This window comes from Azolla caroliniana, unplaced genomic scaffold, assembly GCF_043228905.1.
Source record: "Azolla caroliniana isolate FFs.n. ecotype wild unplaced genomic scaffold, voAzoCaro1.0.p SCAF_4, whole genome shotgun sequence".
In the NCBI taxonomy this organism is placed as follows: Eukaryota; Viridiplantae; Streptophyta; class Polypodiopsida; order Salviniales; family Salviniaceae; genus Azolla; species Azolla caroliniana.
Genome location: NW_028230439.1, coordinates 16,623,241 through 16,644,241, shown reverse-complemented (window position 1 = coordinate 16,644,241; position 21,001 = coordinate 16,623,241). Strand labels below are relative to the sequence as shown.

Below are 21,001 nucleotides of genomic sequence, written 5' to 3'. Positions count from 1 at the left end.
GGCCGAGTTTGTTCATCAGCACTGTTCTTCTTCCTTCCTATCCGGAGGGACCTGTCTCCCAACAAATGCCAAGGCATCATCCATATGGTTTATTAGAACCATTACCAATTCCAAGCAAGTCGTGGTAATCCATTGCTCTAGATTTCATCACAGATCTTCCAGTCTCTATTAAGGGATTCAATGCGATTTTAACAGTAGTAGATCGATATACGAAGATGGCTCATTTCCTGCCATGTACTAAGGAAATCTCCAGTGAAGAAACCGCCGAAATTGTCATGCGTGAAGTATGTCGGCATCATGGCCTTCTGATAATATCATCAGCGACCGTGGACCACAATTCGTCTCGAAATTCTGGAAGCATTTTTTAAAAATGCTCAAGGTCACTTGTAACCTCTCCTCCGGCTACCACCTGCAACCGACGGCCAAGCAGAACAAACAAATCAAACGTTGGAGCAGTATCTTCGGTGCTTTCTAAGCTATCATCAGGATAACTGGGCGGGTATTCTCCACTTCGCCGAATTTTCCTATAATAACTTTGTCCACTCATCGACTGAAGTTACGTCATTTTATGCTTATACGGGTTGTCACCCCCAGTGGTGTGTATTTGAAACCCCAGAGTTACCCACAAATCCTTGCACAAAGGATCGTTTGGAGTGGTTATGCAAGATACAAGCAGATTTATCTACTCATCTACATCAAGCTCAACAAACACACAAGGTTTACGTGGATCGTCATCGGCTTCCATCCGGTTTTAACATTGGAGATCGGGTATGGCTACTACGACGACACATCAAGACTACTCGCCCATGCAAGAAGTTGGATTATCTGTGATTAGGTCCTTTCCGTATTATCGAAAAGATTAATGATGTCGCTTTTCGTCTCAATCTTCCCCCGCAACTTCGCATACATCCGATGTTTCATAGTTCTCTCCTGAACCCTATCAAGACAGCACCATCCTAGGACGTATTCCACAACCTCCACCCCCGATCGAACTTGAAGATGGACCTGAGTACGAGGTTGCCTCCATCCTCAATTCCAAGATTGTTCACAACAAGCTCTACTATTTAGTTGATTGGCTAGGATATAGTCCCAACGAGCATACTTGGGAACCAATAGAGAATGTGACCAATGCTAGTGCTCTTCTTGAAGACTTCCATCGTCAATATCCAAAATGACTCGTGACACTCGTCGTTTTAAAAAAGGGATAGTGGCATGATATGGCAAGACTCGAACCCATGACCTTATGTTACATGGGTCGAGCTCTTGACCATTACACTATCTATTGTAATACGTAGAATGTTATTTTTATTTACGTTTTACTATAGAAAATTAATGTATATTCTAGATTTCTCTGGAACATTCTAGAAGCTTTAGGACTACTCCTGAGAACACTATAAAAGGAGGCACAAGGCATTATTTTGAACCAAATCGGTTCAACGTCAGTCTTAAGCCTCCTAGCCTTCCTTGTATATTCTTCTCACATAATATATCGTTGTCATCATCATTTTCTCTCTCTCTCTCTCTCTCTCTCTCTCTCTCTCTCTCTCTCTCTCTCTCTCTCTCCTTGTCTCCTTGTCTCGAGTGTTCTACACCCTCTATTCCTCTTAGTACTAATATTCCTCTCTTAGTACTAATTTCTTCTCAGTTTCAGTACTATTCCTAACACAAAGCTCCTTGATCCTCAAAGTGTAGCTTGTGATGGACATATCCCATTGTTGGATATTATTCAACTACTGGCGAAATTGAAGCGTTCGTCTCGTTGTATTAACGGCGAATATCGTCTTGAGATTCTCCCATGCTTCCTTCGGCGTCTTGGCTTCTCAAATGTAGCCAAGCATGTGATCATGGACACATGTCGTCAATCAATACATCACTTGGCTTGCCACTTGCTCCCATGTTTAGTAGTCGGGGTCCTTTGGGTCGGGTTTGTTTTCTTGTGCTCCTTGAATGTAGCCTCAATAGCCTTGTCCGACAAGGGATTGGTGCATCTTGTACTCCCAAGATGAAAAGTTTTTTTGGTCCAACTTCTCGCTAGGGAGAGAGCTACCTAGTTGAGTATTCATGATGGTCAATGTAGATTTTCTTCTTCTTTTTCTTCTCTCTCGGACACGAGCTATGTGGTGGCACTACAATAGCAATGAGCTGGATTTACTTTAATCGTCGGCGTTGACACAACACACGAGGATGGGCTAGATCGAGCTACCAAATCGCTCTGATACCATGCAAAGAAACGTGTGTGATTCCATGCAGTAGAATAGATTAGAGGTATGCGTTATATGTGTGTGGAAGAGGAGAGAGGAGAGACACAAGATAGATAGGAAAATAGAATACTCAAGATGTATATTGACAAGGAGTAGAGATTAGGGAGCACAAAGGTAATAGCATTATAAGGGAGATTAACTGATAGTTACAAATTAGGAGGAGGGTGCTTTATATAGGGTCACCCTCTCTCTTCATTAACTCACTAAAATGCCCACTCACTCTCTAGAACCTTGGGGAATGTGGAGACTCATTAGTAATGGGGAATATGGAACTCATTAGTTATGTGTCATAGAATATGATTCTATGGCACATAGTTAATGTGTAGAAAGTAGTGGTGACTTTTGACCTTTGAGTGCTCATAGATTCTCAAAAGGTGTGTTTACACACTAGACTAGGTTGAGCTTGATTCTCAACAGACACATGAATCATGATACAAAGTGATGGGGTGTTCACACACTTGGATGCTCCTATGGTGTGTTCCCACACTAGGGAAGTTGAGTTTGATTCTCAACAATGTATAAAGCCCATTGTGTTCTCTTTGATTTTTTTGGTTGTTCAATATAGTTTTCTTTTTTGTGCTCTCATCCCCATTCTATATACATTTCATTTTCTCATTGTTTTTTCTTATTCCCTCTCTTGCTCGCACACACGCTCTCACACACACAACACTTTTGCATACCCTGACTTCAATGGCTACAATCAAGTAACAATGGCAGAGAAGTACCAAGAAAAGACATCTTCTGTAACAGAATGATGGAAATCTTTGAGGAATTCATACCAAATTTCATGCAAGTGTTCTTGGATTACTTCGCCCTCTTTAGCACACTCCTTGAACACATCAAATATTTGACAAAATTCTTATAGTAGTGCTGCATGGAAAGGTTGTAAAGCCTTAATCCTACCAAATGCGCATTCACAATATGGAGCAGCATGCTATTTAGGCATATCGTTTCCAAAGAAGGTATCACAATTGACCCAGGAAAAGCCCAAGCTATCATGGATGTGAAGGCCCCAAGAAACACAAAGCAACTCATAAGGTTCTGCGAACATATTTGTTGGCATAGTTGGGTGTTACACTTTCTTGCGAATTTAGCCACTCCGTTACATGTTGCAGTACATGCTACTCCCTTTAGTTGGACAGAAGTTTAAGACTTGGCATATCACAAGCTTAAGATCATCTTGGCAAAAGCATCAGTAGTACAACCTCTCGATTGAACCAAACCTTTTCACATTTGTTTGATGCATTAGACATTGCCATCGGGAGTATTCTCATGCAAGAACATGAATTGAGGTAGTTTTGCCTAGTTTACTACACTCGTCGCCATCGTTCCAAAACAAAAGGTAACTACAACAACACATAAATGGAAGCACTTGCCATGATCTATTCGGTGCAGAAGTTTCATTATTATTTACTAGGTAATAAGTTCTCCTTTCATGTTGATCGTTCAACACTACTCTACCTAGTAAAGGAACAATCAATGACAAGGAAACTTGCACAATGGATACTCCACTCCAAGAATTTGACTTCGACATAGTGCACACTTTGAATGCCCAACATGTCATAGCTAATTATTTAAGTAGAATGGAAGATGGAAAACCTCCAATTTGGGTCATAGATGACTTTCCAAATGCTAACTTATTCAAAGTACACATCAAAGTCCCATAGGCGCATAACAATCCCAAAGAATGCTCAGATGACATGGTGCAGTTTCATACCATGAGCACATTCCGCGTTGAACTGAGTAAAGATCAAAGGAAAATATTAGCATTGAGGTCACAACGTTTTAAAGTGATGGGTAACAAACTATATGACCTGGGTGCAGTTGGAAATTTCCATCGTTGTGTCCAACATTCTGAGCAAAGGAACTGCATATTGGAGGCCCATCAACACATATCAAGAGGTCATTTTTCTAGAGAAGTCATAGCCCAAAAAATATGGCAGGTCGGTTTATGGTGGTCCACAGTTAGCAACGATGCAACCAAGTTTGCAAAAAAGAATGTGACGTATGTCAATAGTGTAGCAAAAGCTTTGTGAGACAACACAACTCAAAGTGTAGCTCGTTTCCTGTATGAGAATATTATGACATGATTTGGATGTCCAGTGGAGTTGGTTAGCAATCAAGGATCTCACTTCATCAATGTGGTCATACAAAATCTCACCTCCACACACTAGATCATTCACAAGAAATCAACAGTGTATTACCCACAAGAAAATGGTTTAGTAGAGTCAATGAACAAAACCTTGTAGAGAATATTGAAGAAAATTGTGAACAAGCATCGGACAAATTGGCACATGTGTCTACAATCAGCCCTATGGGCAACTCGCATAGCTTGCAAAGAAATCTTAGGATGCTCCCCATTTCGTTTGGAAGTAGTAATACTTATGGAATTCATGATACCAAGCCTATGCATTGCAGTAAAAGAACAACTAGATGAAAAGGAAAGAGTTAGAGTGAGGAAAGAAATACTCCTCAAGCTTGATGAGCAATGATAGCTAAGCGAGCTACAAAGTGAGGTACAACAATCACAAAGGGCGGGATGGGTAAATCGCCATCAGAAAAAGAGGGAAATGGATCTCATTCTTGGAGCAACAATATTGGTTTTTCAATCATGATTAGGATTACTCCTCGTAAATTAAATCTTCGGTGGACCGGATCATTCTAGATTCTCAAAGTATACAATTATGGTACGTTTCGTTTAGGCATGTTGCAAGGACAATATTTGCCTAAACTAGTGTATGGCTTCAGACTCAAGTTATATCATGGAGTTATGTCGGATAATCCATTTCAGATGTTGATCAAAGAAAACAAAATTCCTGATATTTTACCCTAAGAGGGCATCTTATCCTAGCTTGTCACACCCTCATATGTGGTTTTAGTTATGCCGGACCCAAGGGGCTCCTCCAAGTTCAAACAACATGAAGAATCTAAGAACACGATGCAACACCGTCAATCCCAATTTCAAAACATGAAGAAAAAGATATTTAGTTTTTGAAAAAACATACATGTGTCATATTCAACACAAGGATTTCAAGAAAATAACCCGAGACAAGGGCAAAAAACAACGTTAGTCAAAAGAAAGGCAGACCTGACGACACAAGGACATAGTGGATTACGTGACTATCAGTCTAGTAAAATTCGAGTGGAATCCGAAATTCTAGTAAAATTCGAGGATGATAAAAGAAAACTTGTATTCTTTATTTCCTTATTTCCTAAATGATTGAAGCAATATGTTTGTGTTTTGTGATTTACTATTGCTACGCTGTCGTGAGGATTTTCGGCCATGGTGAGAAAACCCGAGCAGGATGAATAAAATGGGGATGTGCAACATTGCACATGCACTTGATAGAATTGTAAAATAGAGTAACAAATGTAAAAGGAAGGGTAGAATGTAAGGTGTTAAAAGTGCACTACAAAGTTTATGAAGTATAAAGGTGATGTGTACTTAGGGGCTCATGCACATGTAGACTAAAGGGGAGTGCATGGAAGTATGGTGTAATAAGTAGAGGTTGTGGTTGGTTAAGAGGAGAGGGAGTTAAGGCTCCATCAATCTCTCCTCCTAAGATCAAGGCAAATATTCCCCATTGAAGGAAGGGAATATTTGGCCTCTCTTTGTGTAATGTGCTTCACCCCTTATTACTATAAAAGGGAGTGAGGGGTCACTTGGGAAGGGGTTGTCATCTTGTTGTTTTGGGGAGACCATTAGAGTTTTAATGATCCCTATTTCGTTTTAGGGTTTCGAGTTTTAGGATCTCGTTTTAGGGTTTCATTCTTCTTCTTCTTCTTTTCCCCTATCCGATTAGGGTTTACATTCGGCCTACGCTGCCATGGTTGTAATTCATGTGGTGTTTTCGTAATATAATCATTCGATGATACTTGTCTTGTCTTGTCTCTAATCTTAATCTCTCCGATCTTAACCGCTCTAACCTTAATCTTTCCCTTCTCAATTAAACTCCCAAGCTTCTTTCCCTTCTCTCACTCCCTAATCCAAGACCCCCGTGGTCCCGTCCTATCCGACACGCACGCGTGAAACTTCGCGACAACGCGATCATGTTATCCAAGACTCGGCACTGTTGTTCCTAGGCGGATAACAACCGGTCACATTTACAACCTAACGTAAACAATCTAACTTTTTGGAGGCTTTCATACACCATTCTTGACTTGTGTGTGTCATCCTTGCACAGGGGCCATGCTAATCTTCTATGTATCGTTCCAATTTTATCAGATGGCCCCGAATCTTCTTCTTTCTTTTTAGATCAAAGTTTGCAAGAGTCGGAGGCAACCAAACCTTAATTCTTCGAATTTCTTTCTAGCACTTGGAGATTACAATGATATGCCTGACCCTAATTTAACCACACTACAAAATTGTTTGAAGAGTATAACTCCACATGTGTCTTAACAAAATGTGTATAAGAACTACTTGATCAAAGATGTAAGTAAACAAACCACTTACATAGGAGTTGAAATCAAAGTTTAACTGGAGCCAATATTGAAGATTGAATATCGATGAGTAGATTTTAATCATCAATTAAAGATCGAATGGAAATCATAGAATCACAATATTAAGTTAATGACTGTTTTAAAATCCAAATGGAAACATGTAGAGAGTTGTTAGAAGGTTAGTGTCAATGAAATTGATGATTGGATGTTATGAATTGTTGAAACAAGTCAAGCTAGGCCCAAATATCATGGTTGGAGTAAGCTCCTTCAAGGAATTCAAACAAAAATTATGGATCAAAATCCAAATATCATGAAATCAAACGAAAATCGTGTTTATATCTTTTTTGCGGCTATACGGTCATGTTTTTGTAACTCGATCCTTTAGATGCTTTTATTATTTGTCCGATATCTGTAATATAGTCTCCCACAACGTCAAGTTGTTTAAGAGGATTGGTATGCTGTGGATGATTGATCATGGAAGACTGGCAGACCCGAGAAAACAGATTTTCAGCTGCCATGCACACCTACACAACCACACGTACAACACAAAAAAAATGACGACGAATAAACATCCAGCGTTCTTCTATTATTCCTTCAAAATTGAAAACCAGCATTCTTACATTGATCTAGAACCTCTTATCCCCTCCACATGAAAATCCCACACACATTGTTTGTTGGTTGTTAGTATCCCTAGAGAAAAAAAAAAAATGAAAACCTTCCCATATCGTTACCTGGCCTCGAGCAAGTGTCTTCGATGCTGCCACTTGTAGAATTGAGTCCACCTGCAATTGCATCTCTGCAGTCTCCCTCTTCTTCTTCTCATATGCTTGCTTTGCAGAGCTAACATCATTCTCCAAGTTGAGAATCTCGTCGTGGGTAGTTTTGCGATAGGCTAGCAATTCCATTCGAAGCTTCTCCAATGATTTGGTATAATCCTCTATACTTTCCGTCAGGTCATCCTTTGTTGAAGACAGGGTTGAATGCCTATCAATGCAGTGGAAAACATTTGGGTTACTTTTTCATGTGTCGAAGGTGGAGCCATTCCAACATAATACAAGACTTTAGCCCCACATAAATTACATCTATATAGAAGTGTATGTGTGTAATTATCATTTTCAATGTGCAAGCCCGAGTTTTGTTGGCTCAGACAGATTCGACTTCCCACCACACAAGCTTTTGTTTCTCATAATTGAGACTTCTTTTCTCAGCTCTTTCGTTGTTTTATTATACAACTGTATACAGCATACTGGCACAACATTGTAGAGAGTACTCACAAACCTCAATAGGAGATCATTAATTTCATGATATTCTGGTGTCACATCGACCACAATTTCAAGATACTTTTGGTAAGCTAGCATCCTTTCTAGACTAGCTTGAGCTATTGCCCTTTCTTTTTGAAGCTCTTCTAACTTCATCTCCAGTTCTCTAATTTCAACTTCCTGCATCTCTGAGCTCCTTCAGTAATTGTATATGATTGTGAAACACATACACATAAACCATTGCTGATACATGTGGGAAAACAAATCAGCCAACTCTAACCTTTTCTTCTCGAATTCGAGCCTCATCATCTGCCTTCTTCTCCGCTCGAACTCTTTTAGTATTATTTTCCTATACAAAAGTACTGTTGTTAGGACTCAACAGTATCTTTATGGTAGTTTATTTTGCAAAATGAGAAAAAAAATATACCTGCAAGAATTTTGAAAATCCAATAAGAGAATCTTGGAGCTCCCGATCCTTCAACCTCAGATCCTCCTCTCGTTTCTGTAATTCTTCTTCTTTTCTGTTTCCAGTCAAAATGCCATTAGTGGTAAAAATATCCATAATGTCACTATTTTTTGCTTTCTTAATTTTCCTGAAATTGAAAATCACTTTTATGCAAAATCCTTTCTAGAAACATTTTCTTTGAAAAATTAGATATCCTGGTAACCCAAAGGTTTCATCCAAGCCCCATTATGAACAATCGGTTCAAATGCAGACAATAGTGCGTAGAATGTAAGTCATGAATAAGAAACAAGATGGTGAAGAAACCTCTGCACATGGCAATAAAGAATTATTGCCTCTTAAATCAACACATTGCATTTCATTGACTGTAATTAAGTCCTACAAAAAACAATTCTCAGGATCTTTTTACCCTCATCTATGAAACCTATATTCCAATTATTGTGTAGGATGAGGGATCAAAACCATTGGTCTAGCACAAGTCATCACTTACAGTGGTCTGGATTCTTAGCAAAATGTATTGCCTAAGTTTACATTATATATGAGTATTAATACATAACAAGAACAAGAACTTTAAGCACAGGACATGACAAATACAATTGTGTGGTTATGTACGATAATTTCCACATACAAAAGATGTGTGAAAGAACATACAATCTGATCTATAGTGGTCGTACTATCAATCAACTTACTTAGCAAATGCAACCTTCTGATTCTCAAGAGCCTCTTGTACCTGGAACATGAGACGACATTTCTCTAGAAGTCTTGTGGCCGGTAGGGCCTTGTCCAGCATACCAGATGTCATTGCTACCAAACACAAGCTGTGAAGCTTCACAAAGAGGAATATATATCAAATTGTTGGAAGCAAATTCTAACCAATGGAACTATCACTTACATACTTGCAGTTTTTCCAAATTAACACAAAAGACATTCATCGATTAGTTAATCCATAATAATCTATATTATACAACATAAATTTGAAATGAGACAATAAATAATTTATCCAAAGAGGCTTATGATCTAATTGTGATAAAATAAACCAATAAAGTTTGGTTGCTGATACAGACTGATAAAGAACGCACGTTACTTTTCTCGCCTATTAGAGGAGCCAAACAATAGAGCTAAACAGCATAGTTTCAACCCATAATACACTAAGACGCCGTGATCTCTTTTGCCATCAATTTAAGGTAGTCACATAATTTGTGATTAATGTTTGAGGATTTAACAGCTGTTGAAACTAGTGGATATGCCCCGTTGGAAAAACGTGGCCAAGACCCAAATCCGTAGCTGCTAAAATCCAAAACCTGTGACATGAGTCAACATGTATAGCTAAAATATAATTGGGATTGGTGTATCATTGCCATAGATACCCACAACACTCAGCAAAACAAACACTTTCTTGATAACTGAAAGACTTACCTACCTTTATAAACCCGTTTTGGGTATGGTGCACTAAGGGAGTAACTTCTTTTTTACTACGATTTTTCAAAGAGATTTTGTCAGAACTCTCATCACTGTAACAGGACATTATTAAATAGAAAAAGGAGGGGAATGGAACTTTAGGCAATAGTTTAATGCTTGGTATGCCATTTTAACAAGATGAGACAGATATCTTGTAACCGTTTTATGTTATTGGGAATTATTAACTATTGATGACTCACACATCCTACAAATTTTTGCACGTGCATGATAATTATAGATTTCTAAATTGGCTGCAGGCGGAGATAATGCAATATGTATCGGTGGTGCCCTGTATGAGCATATTATTGCATCGTTCTAACAGTATACCAATTACCAACTATCTCTATGGTCATAGTGAATACCATATTATCTGGAAATTTTATGGTTATGCAAAACAATATCCATGCATTTCTTATAGCCTATTTATTGCCACAGATACAAACTCGGTTATGGCAAGCATCATATTGTATGAATCATTTGAAGGTTATGCAAAAAAGAATTCAATGCAATCATTCCCTTGTTACATGCACAGTCCCTAAAGTCCAGAAATGCCTGTAGTAGAAGTTATTTTAACTTCTTTATTTCTTAGATGATGTTAGTGATTTTGATATCATAGGTTGTTTTCAACAATCACATTTCATTACCTTTTGTGGCTTTATTTCTTCACCTCTACGATGATGGTTGTGACTTTGATCTCTTAGGTCATTTTTAACTACCACGTTACATTACCTTTTGTTGTTCTGTTTCTTCAATTATCAGATGATGGTTGTGACTTTGGTCCCATGGGTCATTGCATTTTCATAGCATCAGTAACTTTGGTCCCATAGGCTGCCATTTTCGGTTATACATTTCATGCCTGTGCCACACATACTACGTGAAATTTCATGCCAGTGCCACACATACTACGTGAAAATGTTTTAGTTTGCTCCCATTGGGCATATTTGACCCAGAGGACAATAATAAAATATCTATCTATCTATCCATCTATCTAGCATTGGTCTCATAGGTAATTTTTGGCAATGTAATTTTATTTCATTTCATTGCTTCTCTCTCTCTCTCTCTCTCTCTCTCTCTCTCTCTCTCTCTCTCTCTCTCTAAGCAAGTACCAATTGAACAAATTTATGAAGCATATGTACAGAGATAATAAAACATGGCAAAGAATTGAAGCCCAATTATTAAGTTATCTGCATACAGCAAACAAATCATGGAATCTAAGGCCTGAAGTGATAGTTACAGACATAGACAAAGCATATATATATATATATATATGCATAGGCAGGCATGCATACACATATGCACATACGCATGTAAATAATTACATACACATATATGTTATGTGTAGAGAGAGAGAGAGAGAGAGAGAGAGTGACCTTGTGAAGAGGAAGAGAGCGACGCAGAAACGGGGACGCTGAGAGGGAATCAGAGCATTGCATTCATTTTAATTATAAATTTTGTGTCCATTACATTTTTCCTTTCCTGTACATAATGAGCAAAGTTTAGTTCATAATACGACGTTCAGTTTTTAAGCGTATATATGTTATGTATGTATGTTATGTATGTATGTATGTATGTATGTATATGTATGTATGTATGTATGTATGTATGTATGTATGTATGTATGTATGTATGTATGTATGTATGTATGTATGTATGTATGTATGTATGTATATGTATGTAGGTATGTATGTATGTATGTATGTTTATGTATGTATGTATGTATGTATATTAATATACATATAAAAAGGATAAGCAAAATGAAAGCAACAAACAACATTGATTGAATAAATCATTTGATGTGATGTGATGGAATGTGTTAGTTACAACTTACATGTGTACTACATTTCTCGTGTGATAAATAAACCGATATAATTTGGTAGCATTTTCATCAACCTCCTTCCCTTGCCTCTTTGTGTGGATGTCTTTCGCCAACAACAACATTCTACCGAAACAAACAACAGGAAATTGTGTAGTTGTCTGGATTACATTTAGCTTTGAAAACTGCACACGCTTTCTCATGTCTTGAGTTCTTTTACCTTATTTGGTGCTCTTTGTTTTCTCCTTGATGAGCTGTTTACCCAACTATGGAATATCAACAGTCTTTTCTAGTTTCTTTGTGCATTAATATAAGGTTTTGTTGCATCTCACAAGTTATCCTTCAACATGATGTACAAGTTGAAAAATAAAGTTCGCCATCCAATATTTCAAAGCTGAAAATATCTTCTGTGATGTGCATGTTTTATACAAATATCAGATATAAGAATGGGTTTGGTCATTAAAAACAATAATACGTATTGTTGAGTGATCATATGTAGATATATATCATCATGGATTACAAGTCTCACTAGATACACATATTGATGAGTGACGATGTTTCACAAGAAACTAGTACTAGGATAAAGCCTTGATGTTTCGGTTCTTATGATCCCTTGAAGTTGACAATTTCCATGTTTTGTTGGATATGGGTTTGGTTATTTTGAGGTTCTCATTCTCTACCTTTCCCATCAATTTCATCCATGTCATTATGATAATTTCTTGGTCATCATTACTCCTACATTTAATGTGTAGCATCACCATCATTCCAAACTCAACATGTGTATAGCTTTGGTTATATTAGATTACAAAAGAAACATCAACAATGAAGATGAACACAAGTGTTTTGTTCAACGACTCAAGTTGCAGATGAGAATTTGTTGAATCCTTGCATTCAAATACTAAGGAATAGAAGAACCATATTGTAAAATTTGATGATACATCATTGGATTATTAAGCAACCATGTTGAAAGCAATAGAACAATATGTATCGTTGAGAAAAAGGAGATACTTCAATTAGTGAAGCATGCAAGGTAGAATTACTAACATTTTAGAAGAAAGTGAGGAACAATTGAACCAAATATGTGATCAATGGAAAGGAATAGTTTATAGAATAGATTTTTTATTGTCCATGAGGAGTTTAATTTTGACTTATTGTGTGACTCCTTCCTTACAAGGGGGGTTACTACTCTAGTAAAAATATTGTAAGTGAAAATAATGCATGCACATGTGTGCTCATCCTTCATGACAGACATTTGAATATGACACTTTTCATGCCTATTTAACAAGTCATCATACTTCTCTCGAATTACCTTACACACTAAGAGCATTCAATAAGTGATTTTCATCGTCAATAGGTTTTAATTGCATGCCTTGCATATCTTCATACTTGTGGGTTATGATGCTATGATGCTACCCCAACACCTAACTTGAGTGAGAAAGTTTGAAGAAATATTAAGGCTCTCAAAGAGCCAAAGTTCATGAGGATAGTAAGAAACAATCATCGGATACATTCTGGCATTTTATACCTTGTATTTGAGCAAACATTGAGGGGTCATCCTTTGCAATGTTTTATTCCAATTTTAGCACCCTACTTCTCCATCCTTAATGCCTCTAGTTATCTATCCTCAATGATCAAACACTTCAGTGCATAATGTAAGAGCTCCAAATGAGATATTCCAAATGAGAGAAAAGTGTGTGTAGAACATGTATATAAGGAATGATTAATTGTATGTTAGGAGAGTGTCCAAGTATTACTTGCTAAAGCACCTGAACACATTACTTGCATTTCATGACTTGTATTATGATGGTTGATTGCTTTTGCATGCCTTGTATTTCTTGCCAAATCCAATATATATCAATGAATTTCAATGAAGTATAGCCATACTTTGAAACCACTCTAGAGAAACCATGAACACAGTAGATACATATGTTCCAATACCTCAAACTAAGCTTTTTTTCATATTTCCACACATCCATCAAGACAAGAAAGAAAAAAAGAAGCTAAATATGTATTCAAAATTTTGGAAACCAAAAAATCCAAAATGATTCAAAATCTGATCAAAATTGTTACAACAATGATGGGGTTTCATGTCAGCAAGAGAAAGCACAGTCGAGCTTTAAAATGTTTCTCAAAATGAGTAAAAACACACTCCTGTCCAATTGAAATGGCAGTGTAACAAAAACTCCTAAAAAGTGTGTTAAATATCTTGAATTTAACTGTCTTAGTTGGCAGCTCTCTTTTCGTTTCATGGTTTTCCTCTTTGACATACAAAAAGACGTAATCTTTCTTTCTTTCTCCCTCTCTCTCTCTCTATATATATATATCTCTAAACATGTAAATTACTATGAAGAAGTTGGCACATCTTCAATGCTAGAAGAGACATCTATTTGTGGAAGGCTAGACGATGAGAGGTCTGATTGTGGAAGGATCGACCATGACATATCTGATTGTGGAAGAGTAGTATCATGCACTCCACTTGGATACAAAGTCTTATAAACTGGTCTAATTCGATAGCTCAAAAACAAGCTAACAAGAATTCCCACCACACAAACACATCCCAATGTGATGAATGTGAGCTGAAAACACTGCATCCCATAGCATATATTACCTGGTCCTGCTTTTCGATCATAAAGAAAACCTGCAAGAAGTGCCGAGAAGAACAATGATGTCAATGGGATGCTCATGTTGATGAAGTTGTAGATGACACCGAAATGCTTCAGTCCAAATAGTTCAGATGCAGTTGGGATCATAACTGACACTTGTACTCCAAAGCAAAATCCCATGATCGCAGATGCTGGTGTGAGAAAACCCCCTCTTTCAAAGGCAAAGAGAACATTTGCTATTATATTGATGGCTTGTCCTATAGCCATCCAAACAGGCCTTGGAATAGCATTTCTTCTGCAAAGAACACCACACACAAAATTAGAAAACCTTGTCCTACCAATGGCAGATCAAGAATTAAAATAAGATATCGGTGCTAAGGAATTATGTGACAGAAATGTCTTTATAAGCCCATTCAAAATTATAATTAAATGTAATAATGTGATGGTGTGTCTTGTGGTATGCTTTCATGCGTTACAACCTTGAGGTCATGGATTCAAGTATAACACAATGGGTTTAATGTCACTTTCATTATATAAGTCATTAAGCAATGGGTAATGTTACATTCCTTGTTTACGGCGTTATGCAATGAGGTTTGCAACTCTAGGAGTGTCTCTAAAGTAACGTTCATAGCATAGTAGGCAAATGTAATCGAAGGCATTCATATCTTTTTCCCCTTTGGGAACATTACATTATCAGTTAACTAATATTTTGTTCCTAGAAACAATAATGTTTACAGTTCACATTTGAAGGCATAGGTCTAATGTTATTTTTGAGGCCATTACATAAACGGTTAACAAACACTTTGATCCTAAAAAAATGAATTTACAAGTTCAGGTTTGAAGGGTTTGCTGATAGCATTGCCTTACTGAAGAACAAGTGACGGGATGCAAACCTGACATAGTACTCTGATACAAAGCCACCAGCGAGACGGCCGAGAAAATTGAAAATGCTAAGGAGAGACACATACGTCGTCACGTCAGTGATATCTTGAGCCTCACCAATCTGTGCAAGGTTGTCATGTGTAACTATGCCAGGACCAACACCACAAAAGAATGCAAGAAAAAGAAGCCAAAAATCAGCCTTCACCAAAGCCTGCTTTAGCTTAAAATCTTCTCCTCTTCTAGGACCTTTCTTTGTTGTAACAGCTCCCTCAGCCAATGCAAGGAAAAATGCCTCTTCATCACCTTCATCAATATCTGGAAGCCGAGGCCTTCTTTCAGTTGCTCTCCTCCTTCTTCTTCTTCTCCTCGATACTCTTCCTGAAGCTAGCAAAAGCTGCCTTGCTGAATCACTATGTGCTTGCGCCTCCCTTTGCCTTGAGAAATTCCATTCAATGTAATATCGAAGTGGAACAAATGCTGGTACCACAAGGAACAAAAGCATAACACCAGCAATAACACTAGGTACCAACTTTGTTGGGAAGGACACCCATTCCTCCACAAAAGTTGCACCAAGCAAGTAAATCGCTAAGAGAATGCACAATAGATATACAAAGAAGAAGTTTGATTGCTCCTCTTCCTCGTCTCGCATCTCCTCAGATTTGATTGGCCTCACAAATTTCATGGAGATCAAGGAAACTGCTGCAGGTCCAATCGCAAGACATACAAGGAGTTGAAGTGGGTCCTCAGAGAGAAATGATGTAAAAATTAGGGTATAAATCGCCGAGCTTAGACCCACAAACCCTTTAAGGAACCCAGCTATCAATCCTCTACTATGGGAGAAGTTCCTCATGCATGTCACAAGTGCAGCAGTGTTGAACCAAGTCGCACTGTTGGAACCGATACAGATCGCTATAAGCATCTGCCGAGGTCAGGAAGAAGAACACAAGTAGTGATAGTCTCTCAGAGTTCTCTGATACCAAAGCACATATCACATTTCACTCTATATGATGAAAAAGAGAGTTTATATAGTATATAGGGTTCTTACCATGGCATAAGGCAAAAAGCTGATTTGTGCACTCGCCACGAGCCAGATTGAGCCATAACCAATAAATGCACAAAGTGCTCCTATGGAAAGTAGACCCCATGGTGGCAACTTATTGCATAGGATTCCTGCAAGAATACCCGCATGTTCGCCAAAGTCTTTTGCAACCGCAAGCAAGTTCAGCTGAAATTGGTTGATGTTTAAGACTCTCTTTAATGTGGGCGAGTAGAAATTGTATGGATTTGCAGAGAATGCTTGGATCCAAATTGAAGCCACAAGAACCATCCATCTTGAAGGTGGAGGCTTGCTTTCTGTTGATGTATGACCATGTTCTGACGGCATGCAGGCAATTGCTGCTGCTTTACTGTCTAAGTATTAAAAGCAAAATGAATTGTAAGAATACATGTTCTCTCACTTATAAAATAATATAGTAGATTAATTGGGTGTTCAAACAGCACATATAAACAAATATTTAAGCATTGAAAATGGCTACTTCTTGCAACTCAAGAGGTGATAATCCAAAAGCCGAAGATTCATGGATATAGTTTTTTTTCTTGATGCACGAAATAGCACAAATAACAAAGAGCCCAATGATTGATGAATATAAATGCTCAGCTTACAACATAACCTCATAGCTAATCTGTTGATAAAACAGCATACGCACTATACATTTCCTTGAACTCAATAGGTCATACAACAAAAACTATAAATGGCTATAACTGCTCACTTACAATGTACCATCCTAAGTTAATTTGAGGATCAAGCAAACACAAGAAATTACACAACACTCAAAGTGAAAGCGCTAACTGTATACATCTCTACGAAAGTATAATCACAAATAAAATGCGGATGGTGATTGTGTTCCAGTTAAGCATATGATGTAAAACTCTGAGGCCACCGGTAAAAGTCTGTTGGCACTATCTTAGCACCTCAAAATAAAACATCGTCCTAGTGCTATACATGGTTAGAAACTATCATTCTTTCCAATGTGCTTTAGGACCATCAGATCATTCAATTCAACTTTCTATCATTACCTGTAAAGCTTTATGACCCGATCAACATATAATCCAGTATGTCACTATTGGAAAGTTCTTGATACCAAGTGTCACCTCTTCAAAAAACCATCTTCATCCACTCATAACTTTTGAGTGAATTTATACAGAGCCTAACCTACAGTGACTTTATACGTACAACTTTACATACAACTCCATACACATCAGAACCAAACCCTAACTGGAATGACCACATGATTGATCCCTGGACTTGCATGCATTGGCTGCTCCAGTCTAGGAACTGGGGCACTCGCCCATTCCACATTGGCCAGAAAATGTCTTCTTGCCCTATCTCAACAGCTGTTGAAAAGCGGGTCGAAAAATAAATAATGATACATAAATTAGTTATTAAATTACATCATAACAGAAGAACAATCTCATGACATCGTATACATTGTCCATCACACCAAGGTCAGGGCAATCTGAGAAATTCCTGCAATCTGTGTGACTCTATCCAATGTAATATTGTGTGCCCCTAGCTGATTGACACAGATAATCAACAGGAATGTGCATAAAGGAATATTGAGAAGAAATGTGCTATTCACACAATCTTGTGAAAAAATATACTTTTCGGAAAGGAAATGTTAACTTGACAGAATCTATAGGGTACTGGATAGATAGCTGGTTTTGTCGGATATGCCTTAATTTCGAACCCATCTTTCTCCCCACTTTCGCAGATGGGTGAATGTGATCAGATTGGAGGATGTTGACAATTAGCAGGCACAAGGATGAGTGTAATTGGATTGCAGAAAGATGAGGAAGAGGAAGAGGACAAGGGCCAATGGTTGGACAAGAGGATGGGAATGGATCAAAGGAGATGGAGGAGGGATGAGTGGATGGACAAGCAATGTTGGATCACACAATGAACCTAGGCAGAACCCGTGGGGAAGAGGTGTAGAATCGAGAAGGAAGGAGAAACGGTTGGCAACAACAAGATAGCAATCAAAGGATTGATGTTGTATGCCTCATGTTGATCTACTTAAAATCAAGCCGGAGGGAATCCTCCTTTTATATATATTATAGATGTAAAACGCATGAGCTCTGCATGCAACTGCTTAGGACTTTACAACTGCACATGCTATAGGACTCTATAACCTCAAAGAAACTTTACAAATAAAACCTTACAACCTATACCATTACAATCCTTCATTCCTTGGTAGTCATGACATGAATGTAGATCAACCAATCATTTGTCACCGTTTGGTGGGGATACCTTAAACTTTTTGGGGTTTTCTAGTTACCTTTAAAAAACCTTTTTATGGGGATATCTTAGATTGGTTGAATTTTGGTAGGGAACATCCAATAATTTTAAAGAGTAATCTGTTCTTCATTATCTACAGACCTAGGACTTATAAACACATTTCTCCCTAAACTTTAAGGCTGAGTTATCCACTAAAAAAACATGGCTTTACAAATTCGTTTTCTTACAATCAAAACTTGAAATGGATATCGTCCATTAAAGGCCATGCCACCAAAGCATAAGCACTATATATATGCCGCAGCTTGCAGCAAAAACTCAAATGTATCATCATGGTTAATAGGTAGCCATCGCTTTTCTGTTAGTAAAATGGCTTTAAAGCTAACTTTTCTCCTCGACATTATGTCTTTAGGATTAACTTTTCTCCTCTAAAGAATCTCTTCAAGGTTGATTCAATCTCCTTGAGAAAAATGTTTTTAAAGTTAACTTTCCTGCTCAAACAATGACTTTGGGTAAGACAACATGATGATTTTTAGAAGAAGAAAAGCTATAACCTTAAAACCCTGATTATACAATCCACATCCGGCAATAGAGAAGAAAAACTGCTTTAAAAAAAAAGAAGAATTCTGAGCATATGATTAAAACAACGAAATCTAACCCTGATACTAATCGCAAGCTTAAATCTAGTTCATACACTTATGCTTACAACAGCACATGCAGAAACTGAGGACACAATTACTTTTCAGAAAGGATAAGAAAAGGAAATTCTAACCCTAAATCTATAGGTGAGAAGTGAGTTAATGGCAGAAACAGAAGAGAATGCAAACCTAGATGTGAGAATAAAACGGATCAAAATCTAACACTAATCTGCACAAGGGGGGGGGGATAAACAGAGAGAAAGCATACCTGTTGAAATAGGAGTGTTTTCCTTTGCAAGACGAAGAAGAAGAAGAAGAAGAAGAAGCAGAAGAGACAAAGAGAGAGCAAAAAACCTCTTTGAAAATACTTTTATGAACAAAATATATGTATGAGAAGGAAAGAGAATATAGCTAGCTATAGCCTATAGCCTAAACCTCCCAAACTTGAGAAAGGGTTATAACTTATTAGGAGTACATATGTACATTGAGAAGGATGGTGTCTATCCGAAGGTTAACGTGTCCCCTGCCCCGTCAACATTAGTTAGTATCAATACCAATATCCATGTCGATGTTTATGTTCGTATCCGTGTAGATGCCAATGGCAATTTGTGTCCCTTGTTCTGTCTGTTTGGATCACCTGTGGTCATCACACATTACCCCCTCTCTATCCAACTTGTGTGTGTGTGTGTGTGTGTGTGTGTGTGTGTGTGTGTGTGTGTGTGTGTGTGTGTGTGTGTGTATGTGTGTGTTGGTTAGACATCTTTAGGTTGTCCCTTGTATTGGTCAAACAAGTTGTGTGTGCCACTATCATTCGTGGTGACGTTGTCAATCTTGTGTGTGAAGTGTATGTGCATCTCTTTGGCTCTATATTGTTTATGCTTGCCCTGAAATTCCTCAATGCCAATCTGGGTTGAGTGCATTGATCTGACATCTTGGTTATCCTCCACAACGGAATGGCTCAACAAAATACACAACTTGAACTGGTGGCAGGGGCTAAAGAAGGTAAATGCATTTTTGTAATCTTGGAAGTTATCCACTTGGAAACTTTATGCCAAGTTTTTAAATGTGATATCTATAGTTAATGCTTATATTCGTTGCCACATACCACTTATCTATTGCTCTTCCCTAAAAATTTGATTAGCTAAGCTCCAAAAATACTCAAACATTGGGAAAGGAAATGTCAAGTTTGGAACATTTGTGCTCCCCAAGAATGTATGGGTCCCTCAATATTCTCAACGTACATCTATATACACTTGATAGAATCTTTAGAACTTGTTTTGTTGAACAAATGTGTCATGAAATGAATGGTCGTAGCCCTAAAAGGGATTCTTTTGGTCATTACACTATTGTGTGCTAGGAAGTTATATTTGATCATTTCAAATGATCTATTTAGGGTTGCCCTTTGAGTGTTGATTTAATATTTTGTTGGAAGATAGTGTTGTAAAACCTAATATGAAAATGTAAAGATGGTCTTTAAGGGAACTATATGGGAGTGGAAAACATACATTGGAGTGGATAAGGAAATCACACTTCTTGTCATAAAATGATATACACACCACCATTCAACTTCTTGTCAGGAAATGATAAGGAAACCCCACTTTTTGTGAAGGGTGATGCTTCAATCACGAAAAAGTATCACTTGCAACTTACAAACAATGTGGATGTATTAATGAAAACATGTCCATTCATACATTTTCTATAGCAACAACAACATTGTGCACAAGAAAGGAGGTTGGTCATAGTTTTGCCAATTTCTTCTATAGCTTTGGTTACTTGCCCAAGTAAGATATTGGACTTTGGTTTATTGACCAACAATTGCTATCATTATAATGTCGTTTAATCGACTACGATCTTAGACTTTGGTTTATTAACCAACAATTACTATCATCATA

The 21,001-nt window shown here is 37.7% G+C and overlaps 2 protein-coding genes and 1 pseudogene across 4 annotated transcripts; all 3 read right to left on the bottom strand.

Moving 5' to 3' along the window:
- Nucleotides 1-6,406: 6,406 nt before the first annotated feature.
- LOC147865153 (U6 spliceosomal RNA) lies at nucleotides 6,407-6,499 on the bottom strand (annotated as a pseudogene).
- A 528-nt stretch (nucleotides 6,500-7,027) lies between these two features.
- Nucleotides 7,028-11,350, bottom strand: LOC147865152 (cilia- and flagella-associated protein 73-like). 2 transcript variants are annotated; one of them, XM_087317901.1, is made up of 7 exons: nucleotides 11,252-11,350; nucleotides 9,113-9,249; nucleotides 8,388-8,481; nucleotides 8,241-8,309; nucleotides 7,980-8,140; nucleotides 7,433-7,685; nucleotides 7,028-7,225 (listed from the first exon to the last, which is right to left on the bottom strand). In XM_087317901.1, exons 1-7 carry the CDS (start codon nucleotides 11,312-11,314, stop codon nucleotides 7,052-7,054), a joined length of 951 nt encoding a protein of 316 aa, XP_087174027.1. In that variant the 5' UTR covers nucleotides 11,315-11,350; the 3' UTR covers nucleotides 7,028-7,051. The 2 variants fall into 2 exon arrangements, with proteins under 2 accessions (XP_087174027.1, XP_087174028.1); XM_087317902.1 differs by having other exon boundaries at nucleotides 9,113-9,241; nucleotides 11,252-11,304.
- Nucleotides 11,351-13,683: 2,333 nt separating this feature from the next.
- Nucleotides 13,684-19,493, bottom strand: LOC147865151 (protein NUCLEAR FUSION DEFECTIVE 4-like). 2 transcript variants are annotated; one of them, XM_087317898.1, is made up of 4 exons: nucleotides 19,378-19,493; nucleotides 16,225-16,589; nucleotides 15,191-16,098; nucleotides 13,684-14,592 (listed from the first exon to the last, which is right to left on the bottom strand). In XM_087317898.1, exons 2-4 carry the CDS (start codon nucleotides 16,561-16,563, stop codon nucleotides 14,037-14,039), a joined length of 1,803 nt encoding a protein of 600 aa, XP_087174024.1. In that variant the 5' UTR covers nucleotides 16,564-16,589; nucleotides 19,378-19,493; the 3' UTR covers nucleotides 13,684-14,036. The 2 variants fall into 2 exon arrangements, with proteins under 2 accessions (XP_087174024.1, XP_087174025.1); XM_087317899.1 differs by lacking the exon at nucleotides 19,378-19,493 and having other exon boundaries at nucleotides 15,191-16,149; nucleotides 16,225-16,366.
- Nucleotides 19,494-21,001: the final 1,508 nt, after the last annotated feature.

Excerpts from the sequence above, each read along its gene's own strand:
- LOC147865152 (XM_087317901.1), bottom strand. The coding sequence starts at position 11,314 with ATGCAATGCTCTGATTCCCTCTCAGCGTCCCCGTTTCTGCGTCGCTCT. Across the intron at positions 7,686-7,979 it reads ATTAATGATCTCCTATTGAG|GCATTCAACCCTGTCTTCAA; the intron begins GTTTGTGAGTAC and ends CTGCATTGATAG. Across the intron at positions 7,226-7,432 it reads AGACACTTGCTCGAGGCCAG|GTGTGCATGGCAGCTGAAAA; the intron begins GTAACGATATGG and ends GTGGTTGTGTAG.
- LOC147865151 (XM_087317898.1), bottom strand. The coding sequence starts at position 16,563 with ATGCCGTCAGAACATGGTCATACATCAACAGAAAGCAAGCCTCCACCT. Across the intron at positions 16,099-16,224 it reads GCTTTTTGCCTTATGCCATG|ATGCTTATAGCGATCTGTAT; the intron begins GTAAGAACCCTA and ends TGACCTCGGCAG. Across the intron at positions 14,593-15,190 it reads GTATCAGAGTACTATGTCAG|AAGAAATGCTATTCCAAGGC; the intron begins GTTTGCATCCCG and ends TGTTCTTTGCAG.